General features: G+C 46.2%; 1 protein-coding gene across 1 annotated transcript in view; it reads left to right on the forward strand.

Annotated features, from left to right (window-relative positions):
• Nucleotides 1-22,641, forward strand: part of OSBPL11 (oxysterol binding protein like 11) — a 60,279-nt gene that overhangs the window by 13,080 nt on the left and 24,558 nt on the right. Inside the window, exons 4-6 of the mRNA XM_088457751.1 lie at nucleotides 2,603-2,682; nucleotides 15,053-15,238; nucleotides 17,352-17,553. Coding sequence (XP_088313877.1) covers nucleotides 2,603-2,682; nucleotides 15,053-15,238; nucleotides 17,352-17,553 — 468 coding nt within the window. The remainder of the gene's footprint in view (nucleotides 1-2,602; nucleotides 2,683-15,052; nucleotides 15,239-17,351; nucleotides 17,554-22,641) is intronic.

A 22,641-nucleotide genomic window follows, 5' to 3' on the forward strand; every position in this document is an offset into this window, starting at 1 on the left:
TACCAGCTACCTGTAGTTACATGACCATTGCTGTATGAGGTAATAGTAAGTAACAGGGACAGAACACGCTGCTATCCTACCAGCTACCTGTAGTTACATCACCATTGCTGTATGGGGTAATAGTAAGTAACAGGGACAGAACACGCTGCCATCATACCAGCTACCTGTAGTTACATGACCATTGCTGTATGAGGTAATAGTAAGTAACAGGGACAGAACACGCTGCTATCCTACCAGCTACCTGTAGTTACATGACCATTGCTGTATGAGGTAATAGTAAGTAACAGGGACAGAACACGCTGCTATCCTGCCAGCTACCTGTAGTTACATGACCATTGCTGTATGGGGTAATAGTAAGTAACAGGGGCGGAACACGCTGCTATCATACCAGCTACCTGTAGTTACATGACCATTGCTGTGTGAGGTAATAGTAAGTAACAGGGACAGAACATGCTGCTATCCTACCAGCTACCTGTAGTTACATGACCATTGCTGTGTGAGGTAATAGTAAGTAACAGGGACAGAACACGTTACTATCCTACCAGCTACCTGTAGTTACATGACCATTGCTGTGTGAGGTAATAGTAAGTAACAGGGACAGAACACGCTGCTATCCTACCAGCTACCTGTAGTTACATGACCATTGCTGTGTGAGGTAATAGTAAGTAACAGGGACAGAACACGTTACTATCCTACCAGCTACCTGTAGTTACATGACCATTGCTGTATGGGGTAATAGTAAGTAACAGGGACAGAACACGTTACTATCCTACCAGCTACCTGTAGTTACATGACCATTGCTGTATGGGGTAATAGTAAGTAACAGGGACAGAACACGTTACTATCCTACCAGCTACCTGTAGTTACATGACCATTGCTGTATGGGGTAATAGTAAGTAACAGGGACAGAACACGTTACTATCCTACCAGCTACCTGTAGTTACATGACCATTGCTGTATGGGGTAATAGTAAGTAACAGGGACAGAACACGTTACTATCCTCCCAGCTACCTGTAGTTACATGACCATTGCTGTGTGAGGTAATAGTAAGTAACAGGGACAGAACACGCTGCTATCCTACCAGCTACCTGTAGTTACATGACCATTGCTGTGTGAGGTAATAGTAAGTAACAGGGACAGAACACGTTACTATCCTACCAGCTACCTGTAGTTACATGACCATTGCTGTATGGGGTAATAGTAAGTAACAGGGACAGAACACGTTACTATCCTACCAGCTACCTGTAGTTACATGACCATTGCTGTATGGGGTAATAGAAAGTAACAGGGACAGAACACGTTACTATCCTACCAGCTACCTGTAGTTACATGACCATTGCTGTATGGGGTAATAGTAAGTAACAGGGACAGAACACGTTACTATCCTACCAGCTACCTGTAGTTACATGACCATTGCTGTATGGGGTAATAGTAAGTAACAGGGACAGAACACGTTACTATCCTACCAGCTACCTGTAGTTACATGACCATTGCTGTGTGAGGTAATAGTAAGTAACAGGGACAGAACACGCTGCTATCCTACCAGCTACCTGTAGTTACATGACCATTGCTGTATGAGGTAATAGTAAGTAACAGGGACAGAACACGTTACTATCCTACCAGCTACCTGTAGTTACATGACCATTGCTGTATGAGGTAATAGTAAGTAACAGGGACAGAACACTCTGCTATCCTACCAGCTACCAGTAGTTACATGACCATTGCTGTATGGGGTAATAGTAAGTAACAGGGACAGAACACGTTACTATCCTACCAGCTACCTGTAGTTACATGACCATTGCTGTATGGGGTAATAGTTAGTAACAGGGACAGAACACGTTACTATCCTACCAGCTACCTGTAGTTACATGACCATTGCTGTATGGGGTAATAGTAAGTAACAGGGACAGAACACGTTACTATCCTACCAGCTACCTGTAGTTACATGACCATTGCTGTATGGGGTAATAGTAAGTAACAGGGACAGAACACGTTACTATCCTACCAGCTACCTGTAGTTACATGACCATTGCTGTGTGAGGTAATAGTAAGTAACAGGGACAGAACACGCTGCTATCCTACCAGCTACCTGTAGTTACATGACCATTGCTGTGTGAGGTAATAGTAAGTAACAGGGACAGAACACGCTGCTATCCTACCAGCTACCTGTAGTTACATGACCATTGCTGTATGGGGTAATAGTAAGTAACAGGGACAGAACACGTTACTATCCTACCAGCTACCTGTAGTTACATGACCATTGCTGTGTGAGGTAATAGTAAGTAACAGGGACAGAACATGCTGCTATCCTACCAGCTACCTGTAGTTACATGACCATTGCTGTGTGAGGTAATAGTAAGTAACAGGGACAGAACACGCTGCTATCCTGCCAGCTACCTGTAGTTACATGACCATTGCTGTATGGGGTAATAGTAAGTAACAGGGACAGAACACGCTGCTATCCTACCAGCTACCTGTAGTTACATGACCATTGCTGTGTGAGGTAATAGTAAGTAACAGGGACAGAACACGCTGCTATCCTGCATAGTTTGTTGGTTTCCTTTGTGTCCTGCCAGGTGTAATTATTTTGTCTCTCCCTCAGCAACTGATGCCAAAGAGCGGCAGCACTGGGTAAGCCGGCTGCAGATATGTGCCCAGCACCACACAGAAGCCATTGGGAAGGTGAGACCATTACTGAGAAAGCAGGTTCAGGTAGTCACATTATAGCCTGTCCTATGAGGATCTGACACAGGTGAGAGGTGGAAGCACCTGCTGGGGAGTAGTCAGGTAGGAAGTGCAGGTAGTCACATTATAGTCTGTCCTATGAGGATGTGACACAGGTGAGAGGTGGAAGCACCTGCTGGGGACTAGTCAGGTAGGAAGTGCAGGTAGTCACATTATAGCCTGTCCTATGAGGATCTGACACAAGTGAGAGGTGGAAGCACCTGCTGGGGAGTAGTCAGGTAGGCAGTGCAGGTAGTCACATTATAGTCTGTCCTATGAGGATGTGACACAGGTGAGAGGTGGAAGCACCTGCTGGGGACTAGTCAGGTAGGAAGTGCAGGTAGTCACATTATAGCCTGTCCTATGAGGATCTGACACAAGTGAGAGGTGGAAGCACCTGCTGGGGAGTAGTCAGGTAGGTAGTGCAGGTAGTCACATTATAGGATGTCCTATGAGGATCTGACACAGGTGAGAGGTGGAAGCACCTGCTGGGGGTAGTCAGGTAGGAAGTGCAGGTAGTCACATTATAGCCTGTCCTATAACGAAACTGGATCAGAACCTTTATATACCCCTGCCTATACCTTCTAAAATCCTTCCTATAAACCTCTAAGAATAACGCTAATTTGCGTACGCAGTCTGACCGCAAATAAAGACAGGAGTGGAATCTGTGGTTGCAACGCACAAGTATTATTCAGGTAAAAGTACAGTCAGTTACACGCAATTGATACATACACACTTTAGACGTAAAAGGAAATTATACAGACCCCAAGTACAGTATACATACGCTGCGCCTCCGGACCCAGAGATAGACCTCAGACTAGAGACCCTCAGTACATACAGCATTCAGCATGGACTAACTAACCAGTATTCGGGCACATGTATTTATCCCCCCCAGACTAAAACAGGACAAAGGGGAAATTTCCTGCTAATTTCATTGGTTCCCAGAGGAGAAACATATGTTACCGCACATTTAACAGGCTTGTTCAAATAGACTCCCCCTGCCTCTAACAGCAGGGGAGTCTTTCTAATAACGCCTCCTGTAACATTCCAACAGCTAAACATTTTGTTGCTTGTAAGTTCTGCGATCCGTAACTTGAGTTTGCATGATGCGATCTCTCCACCGATAACACCAGGATGCTGTAAAAAACGTATGCATCAGAACAAGACCAAACACACCTTGCTTATCATGTATAATACCTTAGTTATCAAAAACCTTTATTTCTCAGCATTTAAACTAACTAAACCAACTTGAATCATACATTTGATGCTTATTGAACCTTATGAGTGAATATGAAATGTGTGGGTGTTCAGGGTTTGGTATAAGGACGCTAGTTAACTTGGGACAGATGCGTGCGCATAAAGCTACTTTTTCAGCGGTTTCATATAAAGTCTTATGCATTCGCTAATATGCGACTAGTTAATAGCGCTCTTGTGAGTATTATTGTGTGTATGAGAAATGATGAAAGAAGCGATCGCATTGTGCTAATATCAATGTCGCCACATGTACTATATTGTGAGTTCACCTAAAATTGCGCTAAGGCGGCCATTCGCAAAATGGCGTCTTGCGATCGCATTTCTAAAATGGAGTCTTGCGGCCATTTGCAAGATGGCGTCGCTGCGATTAAATTTTAAACTGAACTTGTCTCAGCCAATTATTCAGCTTCGACAGTCCACCCTTTGATAGCAAACAACATGCTATCACAATTTGCTATTTAAATTTATATTAGGCTTACATTTACATATTATTTAGTGTTATTCTGGGATGGCACAAGGTGGTTCTTAATCCATCAATAATGTGTCTCTGGGCGGGGACATAAAACTACTATTATACGCACACCGCGGATCTTGGGAGATCATGTGACAGGTGTGGGGATGCACCAGTCTTATAACGGCAGTCTTGAAGGGGAATTTGAGACTTTACATTGTCTGAGGTGTTCTATAAATAACATTTCAATAATATCTTCTATGCATGTCTAAATATTATACATTTAAATGATGGTACTTCCTAGTTCAGGGTTGTAATGCAGTTCTGTATCTACCTCGGTATACATATTGTCATTTCTGACCACCATCATAGTTTAATTCTTTCGTTTCACTCTGTTTTTATCTTTTCCACACTTCAACACAATAGGAACACACCGGACGCATATGCCAATTACTATGACAATCAGTATAAGGATCAAGAATTTGCCTATGCTGGCGATCACTTCCTGGACCCATTCCCCTAGACCTGAGAACCATTTCACTGGGTTCAGCCATGACACCCATCCTTCTATCTTTTCCCCTGCTTAAGCCACTGATGCGTTACGGTTCTTACGAAATTCCCACTTTAGCTGCAGAATCTCATCCATCTTCTGGTCTATCACCTCCTTAGGGTCGCTGGTATCATTGGTGACATAAGTGCAACATTTTACTCCAAATTGGGTGGCTAACGTTACGCAATACCCTCCAGTAACAGCAGTTAAATAATTCAACACTAGCCTGTGTTGCACTAGTTCTTTCTTGTACGCTTGCAATTCTCTCCCTGTGTACCTGAATGTGTCATCGTACATCTCGGTGATGTTATCTATTATTTTAGCAAGTTCCTGGATATATCTAAAATTTAATGTACCCCTAGCAATTCTGGTGGGATCCAGGGCGACTAAAACTGGGAAGCCAGTTGTCTCACTGATTAACTGTGCGGCTTTATGCATATCACCAGGTATCATATTTCTCTTGCCTCTGTGTTCATATTGAGTGTGAAGATATGGTGACGGTGTGTTTTTACGTATTCCCAACATTTCAACATGTGTGAGGGTCATAACTTCTGGGACTACTCTTCCCAGATAACACAAACCTTCGGAACTCGGGGAGAGCCATTTATACACTTTTCGTTCACATATAAAATATACATTATCAGGGAGAACATAAGGAATGCTATGCATCATTATCATTAAACACATTTCTCTTGCAAACAATCCTATCTCAGGCTCTTCCATCTGGTATATGCAAGTTTCTGGTTGTATTATTTTAGCACAATAACCATCTGGTACTTTACCAATCGTTTCTTTGGTGGAACTCAATGTATACCGGTACCTAAAATGTTTCCCACTTGATTTAATTGAGCGTAACAGATCATAGTTTATGGACTCATTATCAGCTCTTTGTGAGAAGGTCATCGTCTGATTATTCCCCGTCACTTCCCAACCTCCGAGTTTATTGGGGTTATGTTTAAACACAAAAGTGATCTATCTACTTGGAATTGATAGAGTTTGAAATGAGGTGGTTTGGATGAGAGGAATTTTCCATCCAATGTTTTCCCTTTTTGTAATTCTAAAATTTCCGTGGTATTCAGCGGAAATGGCACCAACCCTACATTCTGCTGTCCCTGTGGCACATGTGAACACACCCAGCAATCAGTTTGATTTAACACTTTGCCTACCATGCTATGATAATCCTCTAGAGGATACCCACCCCAGTACGGATTATATTTAGGTTGGCACCGTTGGATACAGTTCTCATCAACTAGGGACCCACAAAGCTCACAAATACAGGAATCTTCAGACAATAACCCTCCACACCTTCCCCGAGTATCCGGAATGACAGCTCTTTTAACAATAACAGTACTAAGATTGGAAAGACACTCCCCTGATTGGCATTGCACTCCTCCTTTCTCCACTCCATCAGCACTGCCATCAGCTCCCGTTTCCTCAATTGGTCCCCCATCACAGAAACTGATATTCCCGAACCGACCAGGATGGTGAACACTCTAAAAGAGAATATGAGAATGAACACAGCAGGCCCGTCCATTTTAACAACAAGTCCTGCAAAAATTTCTCTCGGTTCAGGTATCTCACTACGACCTTTTCAATCCTCCCGGAACAAGCTCGCGAGCGGCAGGTCCACACTATCAGCCTTGTCTCCGCCTTGTTTCTCCACCGGTTGCTTGACCTTTTTGCAGTGAGTGGAATGGACCCAGGTATCTCTCTCGGCCACCTTCAAAGATGTAGTACTCGTCAGCAGCACCTGGTATGGACCTTCCCACCGATCAGTCAAACAACCTGAACGCAAGAAATTTCTGATCATTACATATTCTCCTGGTTCAACATCATGACAGTTAGTTTCAGGCTTATCATTAGACAACAATTTCAGTTTCTGCTGCTGTTGCTTTAACTGCCTACTCATTGATATAAGATACTTTACAGTTACCTCGTTGTTACCCTTCAAGTCTTCCTGGGGACTTATAATCAAATGAGGTTGTCTGCCGAATAGTATTTCAAATGGGGACAGATTCAGATGAGGTCTAGGAGTTGTCCTTATGCTATGTAGGACCAAAGGTAACGCTTCTGGCCATCCTAGTCCAGTTTCTGCCATAATTTTACTTAATTTATTTTTAATAGTCCCTTTCATTCTCTCCACCTTGGCACTGGCTTGCGGTCGGTAGGGGGTATGAAGTCGGCTATTAATACCCATCAGCTTACACATATTTTGAAAAACATCACCTGTGAAATGGGTACCCCTATCACTCTCGATGATTCTAGGGATACCATACCTGCATACAAATTCCTGAACTATTTTCTTGGCAGTAAACGCAGCAGTATTAGTGGCCGCTGGGTAGGCCTCAACCCAATTGGAAAATACGTCTGTGCACACTAATACATACTTGAGGTTCCTGCAGGGTGGTAATTGGATGAAATCAATTTGTATCACCTGGAAAGGTCCATCAGTCGGTGGAATGTGGGACGGGTCGGTAGGGATCGCTTTCCCTATGTTCTTTCTCAAGCAGGTCAGACAGGACATTGCTATCTTCTCTGCTTGTGAAGAAAACCCTGGTGAGCACCAGTATGCCCTCACCAACTTGCACATACCCTGTTTACCTAGGTGAGTTAGACCGTGTGCTGCCTCAGCCAGGCTGAGGTAATATGCCTTGGGGCTACTGGCTTACCATGTCCGTCCCTCCAGAGCCCAGAGGACTCTTGCCCACACCCCTTGGACTTCCAAATGGATTTTTCCTGAATTGAACACAAATTTTGCATCTCAATTAATTTCAGCATATCAATGGTTTGGAATGTCATAATTGTTTCAATTGGGGAAGACATTTTTAACCCTGCTGCCCATTTTGCAGCTTCATCAGCTCTGTTGTTGCCCAGTGACACCGGGTCATCCTCACATGTGTGGGCTTTGTATTTAATTACTGCCACTGCTTTGGGCAGTTGGATTGCTTCTAAGAGATGTTTTATGTGTCGGGAATGTGCAACTGGTGTGCCTGCTGCCGTCATAAAATTTCTCAGACGCCATAGAGCCCCAAAATCGTGCACCACCCCGAACGCGTACCTCGAGTCAGTGTAAATGTTAGCAGATTTGCCTGCTGCCAGTTCACATGCTCTAGTCAGTGCTACTAACTCTGCCACCTGGGCTGAGTGAGGAGGACAGAGAGGTTTAGCTTCCATGATGTCTGTGTCATTTACAACAGCATAACCTGTACATAATTCCCTTGTGTCTGTTTGTCTATGACAACTCCCATCTGTATAGAAAGTTACATCCACATTCTCTAAAGGTGTGTCATGTATGTCAGGTCTAGCAGTAAAGGTCTGATTCAGATATGACATACAATCGTGAGTATCATCATGTCTGCTGAACTCACCTCCCGCCAGCAACTCTTCTCCTTCCACCCTTTGTACATCATGTTGTACATATGGTAGGTATGTTGCTGGATTCAGCGTACTGCAACGTTTGACAGTAATATTTGCAGGAGCGATTAGAGCTAGTTCCCATTTGGTGAACCTAGCCGAGGAGACGTGTCTGGTTTGAGCTGAGTTCAACAGAGCAGATACAGCATGGGGAGTGTAGACAATCATATCATGGCCCAATACTACGTCCTCACTTTTACTCACCAATAAAGCGGTGGCTGCTACACTTCTCAAACAGGTGGGGAGTGATCTTGCTACCGTGTCCAACTGGGCACTGTAGTATGCTACGGGCCTACTGGCATCACCATGTTTTTGTGTAAGGACACCTGCAGCACAACCATCGGCTTCCGAACAATATAAATCAAAAGGTTTTTCATAATCGGGTATTCCCAATGCAGGAGCTTTTGTCAGACTATCCTTAAGATTAAGAAAAGCCTGTTCTGATTCCTCAGTGTGTATGACGCGATCGGGCTTTGAGGAAGAGACTAGTTCCTGTAAAGGCAAGGCCAAAATAGAAAAACCTGGGATCCACATTCGGCAATATCCCCACATTCCCAAGAAGGTACGAATTTGCTGTTGATTCTGCGGCAGTGTCATGTTTTGTATGGCCTGGATTCTATCAATTGTGAGATGTCGTAACCCCTGGGTTAGGCAGTGTCCCAAATATTTTACTCTGGCCTGGCACGGCTGTAACTTGTCCTTAGCCACTTTGTGTCCTGTATGCGAGAGATGAAGTAACAAAAGTTTAGTATCATTCACACATGACATAAAAGAGTCAGAACATAGCAATAAATCGTCCACATATTGAATTAGAACTGATCCATTGGCAGGTTGAAAAGCTTGTAAACAGTCATGCAATGCCTGGGAGAAAATACTGGGGCTGTCTATGAAACCTTGAGGCAATCGTGTCCATGTATATTGCACACCTCTGTATGTGAATGCGAATAGATACTGACAGTCAGGGTGGAGAGGCACAGAGAAGAAAGCAGAACAGAGGTCAATGACAGTGAAATGGGTTGCATTTGGTGGGATCTGCATCAGGATGACAGCTGGATTTGGCACTATAGGGAATTGCCTCTCAACTACCTTATTAACACCTCTAAGGTCTTGCACCAGCCTATAACCCCTCCCACCACTCTTCTTTACTGGAAAGAGGGGACTGTTGGCTACACTAGCTGTATGAACTAAAATTCCATGTTGCAATAATCGCTCAATTATTGGAAACCCCTCTAGTTCTACTTCCTGTTTTAGTGAGGAATTTTTGGAGCTTGCCTACCGCCTTTTATGTTTACCATTACTGGGCTTACGTTTGCCATTAATCCAGTGTCCTGTCCATCTTTTGTCCAAAGGGAATCTGGAATTTGGAACAACATTTCATCTACTTGTGATGGATTTTCTTTTAAAACGGTAGAGTGATACATTATCCTTTGAGGAGTGTCTAACATATCCCGCACCTCGTATACCATTCTCTCTGGGATATCTAAATATACACCATCAGGGGTGCAATATATGATACATCCCATTTTACATAAGTCTCTGCCCAGCAGGTTAGTAGGAGCCGCAGCAGCCAGGAGAAAAGAATGTCTGGTATGCAACGGCCCAATACTAACCTCTGCGGACTTTGTTAAAGGATAACGTTCCACTCTACCTGTCACACCCATTGTTGGTATTGTCTCGTTTGTCACCTGTAAATTAACGGGAGATTTCATCACTGACTTGGTCGCCCCTGTGTCTACAAGAAAAGGATATTCAGTACCAGCTACATCAACCATCAAGACCGGTTCTCCTTTAGTACTTCCCGTTAATCTGACCATCTGTAGACTACAGGTATGACCTGACCCCTAGCGTTGGCTACCATTCTCCAATAAAGCATTTACGGCTACAATTGGAGCTGGTGCTTGCTGAGCATTTGCTGGTCTCTGTGCATACCCCTTATGGGTATATCCAGGTTTCCCTTGGTGTGGGGTCCATACTCTTTTTACTGTACAGTTTCTACTTAAGTGTCCTGTTTGTTTGCAATTAAAACATGTCCGTGATTGAGGTGAAAGCATGTGTTGTTGTGGAGTTTGAGCAGAGGGTAAAGGTGGTGGATATGGGTAAGGATAGGGAGGGTAAGGGTATTGTGGGGGATAAGAAGTAGGTGGATATCCTGGGACCTGTGGTTGCATTGGGTTAGTGGGATAGAGTTGTGTTTGTTGTTGAGTGGGGTTAGTGAGAGCAACTTGTTCTGACATGAGTGTGTGTGCAAGTGCAAGCGTGTCTGTTGGCTGTGATGTTACCGTCATTCTCTCCAGAGCTTGTATACTGACAGCCATTAATTTTTCGCTCTGGGTCTCCATCTTTTTTGAGATGTTTTTGTCATGTTCTATGGCAGACTCTATGAGGTTATCTATTGTAAGTCCCCGCCAGCCAGGCTGTGAGGTCTGAACCCGAGTTTTTAAATTCTCTTTTAAACCGTCCATCAATATCGTGACTATCATTGCCCTGTGGTAAATGCTATCTTTAATATCTTCTATCCCAGTGTACAGGGTGATAGCCTGCAGAGCCCGGTCGCAATAGTCTTCTGCAGTTTCACTCTCCTTTTGTTTGATTGTGAAGATTTTGTTCCAGTTAACTACTACTGAGAAATATACACCCAATTGAGTCACAATGCGGGAAATGTTACCTTGGTTTACTTGGTCTGTTAAGGGAACGTCGCCATCCAATACACAATCCGTGATAAATTTTTTCACGTCGGTATTGCGTGGTAGACAGGCCCTTAACACCACACGCCAATCTTTATTAGTGGGCTCATGTGAACTACCCAAATTTCTCAAAAATCTTTGACATTTGGCTAGTTCCTTTTTGGGATCGGGGAAATTATTTATGATGGAATTTAGTTCTGCTCTTGTCCATGGACAATGCATTACCACTTCCCTCGTGAGCACTACACCGTTTGCATCCGCATTTCCATTCGGAACAGTTATTGTCCGAATGGGATGCAGACCGGCAGCATTGCTACCTCTGACCTGGTTACCTGGCTGGGGGTTTAATCTGCTGCTGCTACGTATGGTATTAACAACTTCCTCAATGGGTGCAGAGTGTATTAACACTTCCCTTGCTGTTGCCGATGGAGATGGCGGCACCACCCGTGATTGTGGTGATGCAGCATCCATCATCTGCACAGCATGGGAAATGGCAGACATTACAATAGGCTCATCATCTACATCATAAACATTTTCTTTATGGTTACTTAAGAGGGGGTGCAAATTACTTGTTACATTTTTATCGGTGTTTTTGGTAACTGTACTTGCACCTCCATCCACATAAGGTGGGGAAGGTGAGCGTGAACTGCTGGCAATACTCTCCACGATGCTACCTTGCCGCACGTGCGCGCCAATTTGCGGCTTGCCCGTATTGAAACTCAGCGTCGCGGACGTATTTTCTGGCAATGCGCTCGCAACGCTAGTTTGCGTCGTTTGCACATTCTTAAGCCAAGCATCCCCTTCATGCTGCCATAGTTTTAAACATTCAAAATACTTAATCTTTTTCTCTCGGGATCGCACCATACTGATGTGATCCTGGACATTGTCTAACACACTTTTGTCAAAACTACCAATTCTGGGAAACGGTCTAACACTCTTCCTCGTCATATTAAACCATAAATCACAATACCTTATTGCATAAGTACCGTACTTAGTATGCATAATACAACGGGCCGATCCAATCGGAGCCTCCATTAGCAGCACATCATTGCCTAACATCTCTACTGTTTCCGTGGCTCCCATTCTGAGACAACTCCTACGCTTTTCAATAAAAATTTAAACTGGTGAAAGACAATCAAGATACTTTCACTTACCTGTGGACGATTTAAGTCGGCGGCGCCCACACACCTGGATAAGATTTAGTAAGGCAACTTCCACACCTGGATAAGATTTGAAACAGGCCACTTCCACACCCGGATAAGCTTTAGTAAGGTAACTTCCAGACCTATGAGAGTTTATATGTCGGCCACTCTCACGCACCTCTATACAACAAAGACAACATGTACACCTGCTACTGTGTATAGAACGGTAAAGCTGCTTACCGAGCGACTAGGCTAACCCTTGCACCTAGCCCTTAAGGATCATACGATACCCTTAACTTTGTTCAACAAGTATTCACTGTTTTACACTTTTTTTCCTGCGCAGAAAAATACACGTTTAACCCAGATATTAGTAATAGAAAAAAATTTAAACCTCAATGGCTTTGTTCAAACACTTGGCAGCAGAACCGGAAGTGCCTATACGCTATTGTGCAACCAGCCGCATTCACAATGATGCGACTACCACACAACCGTATAATGACTTTTTAACTGCGTACGCAAAAATGCGTTTTAGCCGCGTACGCAATACTGCGGCACCCCTCTAAACGCAAGGTTCTATCAACAGAGGAAAACAAACTTTTTCCTCTCTTGTCCCTGGATTCTAGTCAGCTTCCTTAGTTTACACGGAGACAGATAGCGATCTTTCAGCACAAAGCGGTTGCAGGCAAACCCTGCATATGGCCACTCCACCCTTTGCTGAAATATCGATGACCGTATGTTCCGTGTGAGCAGGTAAGTGACTTCTTTATGAGCCCCCAACTAACGAAACTGGATCAGAACCTTTATATACCCCTGCCTATACCTTCTAAATCCTTCCTATAAACCTCTAAGAATAACGCTAATTTGCGTACGCAGTCTGACCGCAAATAGACAGGAGTGGAATCTGTGGTTCCAACGCACAAGTATTATTCAGGTAAAAGTACAGTCAGTTACACGCAATTGATACATACACAATTTAGGCGTAAAAGACCCCAAGTACAGTATACATACGCTGCGCCTCCGGACCCAGAGATAGACCTCAGACTAGAGACCCTCAGTACATACAGCATTCAGCATGGACTAACTAACCAGTATTCGGGCACATGTATTTATCCCCCCCAGACTAAAACAGGACAAAGGGGAAATTTCCTGCTGATGTCATTGGTTCCCAGAGGAGAAACATATGTTACCGCACATTTAACAGGCTGGTTCAAATAAACTCCCCCTGCCTCTAACAGCAGGGGAGTCTTTCTAATAACGCCTCCTGTAACATTCCAACAGCTAAACATTTTGTTGCTTGTAAGTTCTGCGATCCCTAACTTGAGTTTGCATGATGCGATCTCTCCACCGATAACACCAGGATGCTGTAAAAAGCGTATGCATCAGAACAAGACTAAACACACGCTTATCATGTATAATACCTTAGTTATCAAAAACCTTTATTTCTCAGCATTTAAACTAACTAAACCAACTTGAATCATACATTTGATGCTTATTGAACCTTATGAGTGAATATGAAATGTGTGGGTGTTCAGGGTTTGGTATAAGGACGCTAGTTAACTTGGGACAGATGCGTGCGCATAAAGCTACTTTTTCAGCGGTTTCATATAAAGTCTTATGCATTCGCTAATATGCGACTAGTTAATAGCGCTCTTGTGAGTATTATTGTGTGTATGAGAAATGATGGAAGAAGCGATCGCATTGTGCTAATATAAATATCGCCACATGTACTATATTGTGAGTTCACCTAAAATGGTGCTTAGGCGGACATTCGCAAAATGGCGTCTTGCGATCGCATTTCTAAAATGGAGTCTTGCGGCCATTCGCAAGATGGCGTCGCTGCGATTAAATTTTAAACTGAACTTGTCTCAGCCAATTATTCAGCTTCGACACCTATGAGGATCTGACACAGGTGAGAGGTGGAAGCACTTGCTGGGGAGTAGTCAGGTAGGAAGTGCAGGTAGTCACATTAGAGCCTGTCCTATGAGGATCTGACACAGGTGAGAGGTGGAAGCACCTGCTGGGGAGTACTCAGGTAGGAAGTGCAGGTAGTCACATTATAGCCTGTCCTATGAGGATCTGACACAGGTGAGAGGTGGAAGCACCTGCTGGGGAGTAGTCAGGTAGGTAGTGCAGGTAGTCACATTATAGCCTGTCCTATGAGGATGTGACACAGGTGAGAGATGGAAGCACCTGCTGGGGAGTAGTCAGGTAGGAAGTTCAGGTAGTCACATTATAGCCTGTCCTATGAGGATGTGACACAGGTGAGAGGTGGAAGCACCTGCTGGGGAGTAGTTAGGTAGGTAGTGCAGGTAGTCACAGTATAGCCTGTCCTATGAGGATCTGACACAGGTGAGAGGTGGAAGCACCTGCTGGGGAGTAGTCAGGTAGGAAGTGCAGGTAGTCACATTATAGCCTGTCCTATGAGAATGTGACACAGGTGAGAGGTGGAAGGCACCTGCTGGGGAGTAGTCAGGTAGGTAGTGCAGGTAGTCACATTATATCCTGTCCTATGAGGACGTGACACAGGTGAGAGGTGGAAACACCTGTTGGGGAGTAGTCACATAGTGTTGCAGGTAGTCGCATTATAGGATGTCCTTAGAATATGGTATAGTAGCGCAGGTACTATGTGTTTTCAAGATGTGACACAGATGGGAGGTGGAGGCCATAATGTGACTACCTGCTGAGGGGTGAAGGTAAGTTGCGGGGAATAGACATTGGTCATGGCACCTGATGCCATGCGTGAGTACTGTACTTGAGTAACATTGTAGATTCCGTTATGTTCCTCATTCCTCCGCAGAGTGGTTCCCTCAGTCTCTTATTCTTTCCGTTACAGAACAACCCCCCTCTGAAATCCCGCAGCTTTTCGCTAGCTTCTCAGGGTAGTGGGAACTCTCCCGGCTCTCAGCGCCGGCCCAGCCAAAATGCAGCATCTTTCTACAACATCAGCCATCACCGCGCGATGCCAACCAGCCGGAGATTGCCGGTATTACAGCCGGATCACCTGGGAGAAGTGCGAGAGGTCAGTAAGAGGCTGTTGGCACCCGGTGGCAGTGATGTATATTTTATATCAGCCTATAGCAGCTATAGGGCAATACAAATCTTAAAGGCAAACAAGCTATTAGCAATACACAGAACAGAAACTGCTCAGTCAATTTATTGGCCCATCACAAGGAAGGGTTTACTCTAGACTAGAAAGAAGAGACTAAAATTCCCCCAGCTCTCTGCAATGGGCTACAGAGACCTGCATCCTACATAATAATGATAAAATGCGCCTGTGATGGGCCAATAAATTGACTCAGCAGCTTCCGTTCTGTTTTTATATCTATTGATGAAATAAGTTCTGTTCCTAAATGTTTCCATCAAGCTGTCCTGTCGTTACATTAGCAAATTCCTTAGAGGCAAATATACCAAATATGTAATAAATAAAAGTGAAGCCTGATCTCTGCAGCTCACTTTCCCCTGTAGCTTTGCTTTAAAAACCCCCCAAAAAGTGCATTTTAATACCACATCCCCATGAAAAGCAACTGCAAACGCCCGCGCATGTCTAAAACGTTTTGTAAATATATAGGGCAAAAATCTAAAATAATAAAGCATGCCATGTCAGTTATGCTTGTCATGACATGCAGCAAATGTATCGGTTATACAGGGGCTCGGCAACTGAAATCGCACGGGGCACGTTCTCTCCTTTCTCTTGTGCTGCCATGAAAGTGTTACCCAAAGTGCGGTCACATTATCTCACCGTCAGGATGCCTTACAAAGTGTATGGAAAATGTGAAATGTAGACGCGATGGGACTGATTCCACCAGGAGCGTATTGAGTGATCCTGTAAATAGACACCCACCATACTGACCTAGAAATATGTCGGAGGAAGAGGTAACTGTGGATGAGGGAGCCGGTGCCTCTGTGCAGCTATACCCGGGCCGGAGCAGACAGTGTACCCGTCTCTATCCCTGCAATAGTCCCATGGGCTGCTATGTATCTGTAGTGCAGCCTGCACGCTCACAGGCCTGATACACGGGCAGGAGACTTTCTCATTCTGAGTTTGCAGCGTGACGTCGTTACGATGTAACAAGTTGGTCTGTAAGGCAGAATAAATATATGCAGCCACATTCTGGATTGTGTTCGCTGTTCCTTCCATGGTGACCTCACAAGACCGGGCATTTAGGGTCACCAGGATTAACCCGCTGTATGTGGCGGCTGCCGGGGGTCTGGATGAGATAACCACGGTGTGACAGGAGTTTGTAGGGTGAATGCTGTACCCAGGTACCTCCGGGGCTTCGCTGAGCCCTAGTATTTCATCAACTTAAAAACATAAGATAAATAAACCTTTGGGAGAGATAATGTGGAGGAGATTTATATACAGATGTGTCCTTGTACATCTTTGCTGCGCGCCAGGTTCCGTGAGACTCTGCTAGCACCGGGCGTCTTTTTTTGTTTTTGTTTTTTTTTTGCATAAAATGTGTCTAGGATGCACCAGCAAACTGGTGTGACGCTTGTATATCTGTGCGCAAATGAGTCTCTGAATCTGTAAATGAAGTGCTACAATGTAACGGCCTCAGCTTTTTTCATTCCAATGTATCGCAGGACCTGGCGGCTCACTCGCCGGTATAGTCGCGCTGCGCGGTGTATTGAGGATAGATGTATGAGGACACATTAGTAGCGACCAATCACCTGCTGACTTTCATTTCATATACTGTGCTAGATAAATGACGGTTAGAAGTTTTATATATATTTCTTTAATTAACGTTTGCTATACGAGCGCTCCCATTATAGAGTTCTTTTCCAGACCTCCCCTATTCTTACAAATGACCGTTAGATCCTGATTGGCTGCACATTACCTTTAGCCGGAGTCCTTATTGAGGTCGGATCTATCGGTTTCCAGTCTCTTTCTGAAGCTCAGATTCCAACATTGCTGTACACGTGTTACCTTTATATAGTGCAATAGGAGTAAAGCTTTACACAACAAGTAATAATTATACATCCACCAGCATACACACAGTAACATTAGTCCAGCCTCTGCAAAGCCGCCAGTCATACGGAATAACCCTGATGTTTTCGGGTTAGGTCATGTGACCCACCCCCCAGCGGGGCGCCTCTGACTTCTGCTCCTCCTCCTCTCTCCCCGGCTCTAGATGATGACTCAGGCAGAGTGTCAACAGAGGGAGCTGATCCGCAGCATCGAAGGTCTGCCCCCTACTGGCCACTTCAGCTCTCTAGACCAAGACCTGCTCATGCTGAAGGCCACATCCATGGCGACTCTGACCTGCCTGAATGACTGTTTCTTCATGCTGTACCAGCAGCACAACGCCTTTCAGAAGAACATGCTGCCCGCCGGTGAGTAAGGGCACTGCGCCGCTGACACAGTTTGCACTCAGTCCCTGAGTGAGGCATCGGCGCGCAAGTTGAAGGTACCTAAATATACCGTCTGGCCGGATTATGCTAGACGCAAACAAGCGTCTGTACTGAGTGGTTCCTGGGATTGGTGGGGATCCGGTCTATAGATCTACAGTAAAAAGGTCAACAATGTCTAGATAGACACCAGATGTTAGACAGACAATAGGTCGACAGTGACAAAAGGTGGACACACTAAAAGTCGACATGAAAGAAGGTTGGCAGACAAAATGTCGACCCAGAAAAATTGTCGACACATGATTTTTTCTTAATTTTTTAAAATTTTTTAGGGTTAGGCACTTACCGGAGGGCTTAGGGTTAGGCACCAGGAGGGTTAGGGTTAGGCACCTACCCCGACGGTTAGGGTTAGGCACCAGGAGGGTTAGGGTTAGGCACCAGGAGTTAGGGCTAGGCACTTACCGGAGTGTTAGGCAATAGAAGAGATGATTAGGGTTAGGCACCAGGAGTTAGGGTTAGGCACTTACTGGAGTGTTAGGCACTAGGCACCAGGAGTTAGGGTTAGGCACTTACTGGCGTGTTAGGCAATAGAAGAGATGATTAGGGTTAGGCACCAGGAGGGAGGGTTGGGGTAAAAAAAAAAGAAGTGGCGACCATTTTATTTATTTATTTTGTGTCGACCTTTTTATTTATTTTTTTTGTGTCGACCTTTTGATCCGGTTGACCATTTGTACCCGTCGACATTCTTACATGTCGACCTTTAGTGTGTTTTCCTTTTGTCCCTGTCGATCTATTGACTGTCTAAAATCTGGCACCTCTCTAGACCAGTGGTGTCAAACTCGGGCCCTTCAGTTGCAGTGGAACTACACATCCCAGCATGCACTGCCAGAGTTTTGCTATTAGGGCATGCTAAAACTGTGGCAGGGCATGCTGAGATATGTAGTCCCACAGCAACTGTAGGGCCCGAGTTTGACACCACTGCTCTAGACCTTGTCGTCTTTGTTACTGTAGATCTTTCAATGTGCACCCCCTACTTATTTCACTTCCCAATCATCATGGTACATGCCGCTACAGAAGGACCCCGCCGTTATGTATAGATTCTTTCTTACATGGCAGTTTATAAAAATGTGTGTTTTGGGGTCATTTCATACCCAGGTGACACATGGCAGCTGCTGAGTGAGTTACTGCAATGCTCTAATTGTGGAACCACTGCTCATTATGGGGTGCGTCTGACACCCCAACCTCTCCGTATTAGGGGACCGCAGCCAGACACCACTACTCTGTGCTTTGGATAATGCTTAGATGCTCGGATTGTTTGAGCTGAAATACTCTGTGTTGCTGTAAATTTATGATGCTCTCATTGGCTATGGGATGTTCTAATTTCACCCACTTATTCTCCTGTTTATCTTCATGTCCCATTTTGTGCAGAGTGAACATAATATAATATAATAGGCCTGGTTCTGAGTCGAACGCAAAGCGGCTGCAAGTGCGAGCGGCAGCCAGATGTACTACCCTATGTTACTGCGAGTACCTAGCTGACACTGCGAGTACCCGTCCACCTTCTTGTGTATGGTCGCAACCCCGGCTTTTATTCCGTCCGCAGCCGTCATTATTGGTTTTGGAACCTGCACCCAACACGTGCTGGGGGCAAAAAATGGGTCTGAACCAGGTGTCCTACCACCGTCCGAAACGACCACCCGTGACACTACCGCAAGACTAATATGACCTGTGTGTCCGCACGGTAACCTCCCCGTTGCTGCCCAGGAACCCCCATTTCATGGACGGAGGACAGCGGCCACGGCAGACCGTCCCTTCTCGTACCCTGCGCCAAAGTGCGGCGCCTACGCAGTCTGCAATTGCTTTCTTTGGCGCTTGCGCAGTCTGCCGATAATCGCAGGGTGCGTCCAACTTACCGTCAGTATGGGCTCTGAACCTAGTAACACAGTGTAATGGGTTAAATTGTTGCCTGCGTTCCGCCCTCATACCCCGCACCTCAGAGCTCAGGCTATAGAAAACATGTGAAGAATTTGCTCTATTTTCTCTTCCCGGCTAATCTCACACGCAGGCGAGTCACGTATTCCGCCTGAGGGGAGTCCTGCCTGCCTAGGTCACTACATCCCCATACACTGTAACACCTTCCCTGCCGGGGCGAGTCACGTATTCCGCCTGAGGGGAGTCCTGCCTGCCTAGGTCACTACATCCCCATACACTGTAACACCTTCCCTGCCGGGGCGAGTCACGTATTCTGCCTGAGGGGAGTCCTGCCTGCCTGCCTAGGTCACTACATCCCCATACACTGTAACACCTTCCCTGCCGGGGCGAGTCACGTATTCTGCCTGAGGGGAGTCCTGCCTGCCTGCCTAGGTCACTACATCCCCATACACTGTAACACCTTCCCTGCCGTGCGAGTCACGTATTCTGCCTGAGGGGAGTCCTGCCTGCCTAGGTCACTACTTCCCCATACACTGTAACACCTTCCCTGCCGAGCGAGTCACGTATTCTGCCTGAGGGGAGTCCTGCCTGCCTAGGTCACTACATCCCCATACACTGTAACACCTTCCCTGCCGGGCGAGTCATGTATTCTGCCTGAGGGGAGTCCTGCCTGCCTAGGTCACTACATCCCCATACACTGTAACACCTTCCCTGCCGGGCGAGTCATGTATTCTGCCTGAGGGGAGGCCTGCCTGCCTAGGTCACTACTTCCCCATACACTGTAACGCCTTCCCTGCCAGGCGAGTTACGTATTCTGCCTGAGGGGAGTCCTGCCTGCCTAGGTCACTACTTCCCCATACACTGTAACACCTTCCCTGCCGGGCGAGTCACGTATTCTGCCTGAGGGGAGTCCTGCCTGCCTAGGTCACTACATCCCCATACACTGTAACACCTTCCCTGCCGGGCGAGTCACGTATTCTGCCTGAGGGGAGTCCTGCCTGCCTAGGTCACTACTTCCCCATGCACTGTAACACCTTCCATGTCGGGCCAGTCACGTATTCTGCCTGAGGGGAGTCCTGCCTGCCTGCCTAGGTCACTACATCCCCATACACTGTAACACCTTCCCTGCCGGGGCGAGTCACGTATTCCGCCTGAGGGGAGTCCTGCCTGCCTAGGTCACTACATCCCCATACACTGTAACACCTTCCCTGCCGGGGCGAGTCACGTATTCTGCCTGAGGGGAGTCCTGCCTGCCTGCCTAGGTCACTACATCCCCATACACTGTAACACCTTCCCTGCCGGGGCGAGTCACGTATTCTGCCTGAGGGGAGTCCTGCCTGCCTGCCTAGGTCACTACATCCCCATACACTGTAACACCTTCCCTGCCGTGCGAGTCACGTATTCTGCCTGAGGGGAGTCCTGCCTGCCTAGGTCACTACTTCCCCATACACTGTAACACCTTCCCTGCCGAGCGAGTCACGTATTCTGCCTGAGGGGAGTCCTGCCTGCCTAGGTCACTACATCCCCATACACTGTAACACCTTCCCTGCCGGGCGAGTCATGTATTCTGCCTGAGGGGAGTCCTGCCTGCCTAGGTCACTACATCCCCATACACTGTAACACCTTCCCTGCCGGGCGAGTCATGTATTCTGCCTGAGGGGAGGCCTGCCTGCCTAGGTCACTACTTCCCCATACACTGTAACGCCTTCCCTGCCAGGCGAGTTACGTATTCTGCCTGAGGGGAGTCCTGCCTGCCTAGGTCACTACTTCCCCATACACTGTAACACCTTCCCTGCCGGGCGAGTCACGTATTCTGCCTGAGGGGAGTCCTGCCTGCCTAGGTCACTACATCCCCATACACTGTAACACCTTCCCTGCCGGGCGAGTCACGTATTCTGCCTGAGGGGAGTCCTGCCTGCCTAGGTCACTACTTCCCCATGCACTGTAACACCTTCCATGTCGGGCCAGTCACGTATTCTGCCTGAGGGGAGTCCTGCCTGCCTGCCTAGGTCACTACATCCCCATACACTGTAACACCTTCCATGTCGGGCCAGTCACGTATTCTGCCTGAGGGGAGTCCTGCCTGCCTGCCTAGGTCACTACATCCCCATACACTGTAACACCTTCCCTGCCGGGCGAGTCACGTATTCTGCCTGAGGGGAGTCCTGCCTGCCTGCCTAGGTCACTACTTCCCCATACACTGTAACACCTTCCCTGCTCCCTCTGTATACAGGAACGCTGACGTTCTAGGGGATATGAAGGCTACAATATTATTATTGGGTAAAATACAGATAGCCGGGAGCAAGAACATTGTATGACTGTATAAACGTTGCTATTATTCCTATGCCTGCTTCTCAGAGAGCGATGGCGTCTGCCAGACATGTCACTTTCTCTGTCCTGTACATGCCGCTGTGCGCTGGCTGTTATCTGCGTTTCTATCACATCCTCTTATTAATAATTAGCGGTTTGCACCTGGATTAGCAGCGGCTCCCATGGCTTGGTGTAACAGGAACTGCCACATTTAGGCTCCAGCTCAGCGGCCTGAGCACAAGAATAGAATGTGTGAATAATTTATTGCCGGAGCTTACAGCCGCCTGACTGCTTTAGTTGTGGTGAAACCAGAGTCCTGTGTGAGGACAGGTCATAGCTCCCAGGGAAATGTCCTGGAAGCCTCCTACCTCCTGATACTGTGCCTCCAAATATTGTGGATGTCTGATTATCACCTGTGCCCCTGCACATTGTGTCCTGCATATGTCTGATTATTACCTGTGTCCTGCATATGTCTGATTATTACCTGTGCCCCTGTACATTGTGTCCTGCATATGTCTGATTATTACCTGTGCCCCTGCACATCGTGTCCAGCATATGTCTGATTATTACCTGTGCCCCTGTACATTGTGTCCTGCATATGTCTGATTATTACCTGTGTCCCTGCACATTGTGTCCTGCATATGTCTGATTATTACCTGTGCCCCTGCACATCGTGTCCAGCATATGTCTGATTATTACCTGTGCCCCTGCACATCGTGTCCAGCATATGTCTGATTATTACCTGTGCCCCTGTACATTGTGTCCTGCATATGTCTGATTATTACCTGTGCCCCTGCACATTGTGTCCTGCATATGTCTGATTATTACCTG

Source organism: Taudactylus pleione, unplaced genomic scaffold (assembly GCF_031769625.1).
Source record: "Taudactylus pleione unplaced genomic scaffold, aTauple2 ptg000781l, whole genome shotgun sequence".
Lineage (NCBI taxonomy): Eukaryota > Metazoa > Chordata > Amphibia > Anura > Myobatrachidae > Taudactylus > Taudactylus pleione.